Source organism: Eutrema salsugineum, unplaced genomic scaffold, assembly GCF_000478725.1.
Source record: "Eutrema salsugineum unplaced genomic scaffold, Eutsalg1_0 scaffold_7, whole genome shotgun sequence".
NCBI lineage: Eukaryota > Viridiplantae > Streptophyta > Magnoliopsida > Brassicales > Brassicaceae > Eutrema > Eutrema salsugineum.
This window is the reverse complement of record NW_006256486.1, coordinates 7,470,559-7,471,024: the sequence shown is the minus strand read 5'-3', so window position 1 is coordinate 7,471,024 and position 466 is coordinate 7,470,559. Positions and strand designations below refer to the sequence as shown.

The 466-nt window shown below is 40.8% G+C and overlaps 1 protein-coding gene across 1 annotated transcript; it reads right to left on the bottom strand.

Annotated features, from left to right (window-relative positions):
* Nucleotides 1–4: 4 nt before the first annotated feature.
* LOC112083034 lies at nt 5–466 on the bottom strand. The gene has a single exon (XM_024150759.1). The coding sequence runs from the start codon at nt 464–466 to the stop codon at nt 5–7; it is 462 nt and encodes a 153-aa protein (XP_024006527.1).

Sequence of the window (466 nt, the reverse complement as noted above, 5' to 3'; positions counted from 1 at the left end):
TGCTTTAGCCTGGCGGGTCTGCCAAGAGCATTGCTTCTCTTCCTTCTTCTTCTGTGAGGTATGGTTTTACACGCTGTCCGTTAAAGACAAATGTATCTCCTTTCTTACCCCAAAGAATGAGTGTTCCATATGGTTTGACTTCCTTTACTGTGAAAGGTCCAGACCATCTAGATCGCAGCTTTCCTGTAAAAAGCTTAAGGCGAGAATTGAAAAGAAGAACCCTGTCATTTGGAGCAAAAGACTGATGTATAATCCTTCTATCGTGATATGCCTTTGTCTTCTCCTTGTATATCTTGGAGTTTTCATAGGCATTATGGCAGATTTCTTCTAATTCGTGCATTTGAAGCATTCTTCTTTCTCCAGCTGCCTTAAAGTCCAAGTTCATCTCCTTAATAGCCCATTGTGCTTTATACTCTAGCTCTACAGGGAGGTGACATGCTTTTCTATAAACAAGATTGAACGACAT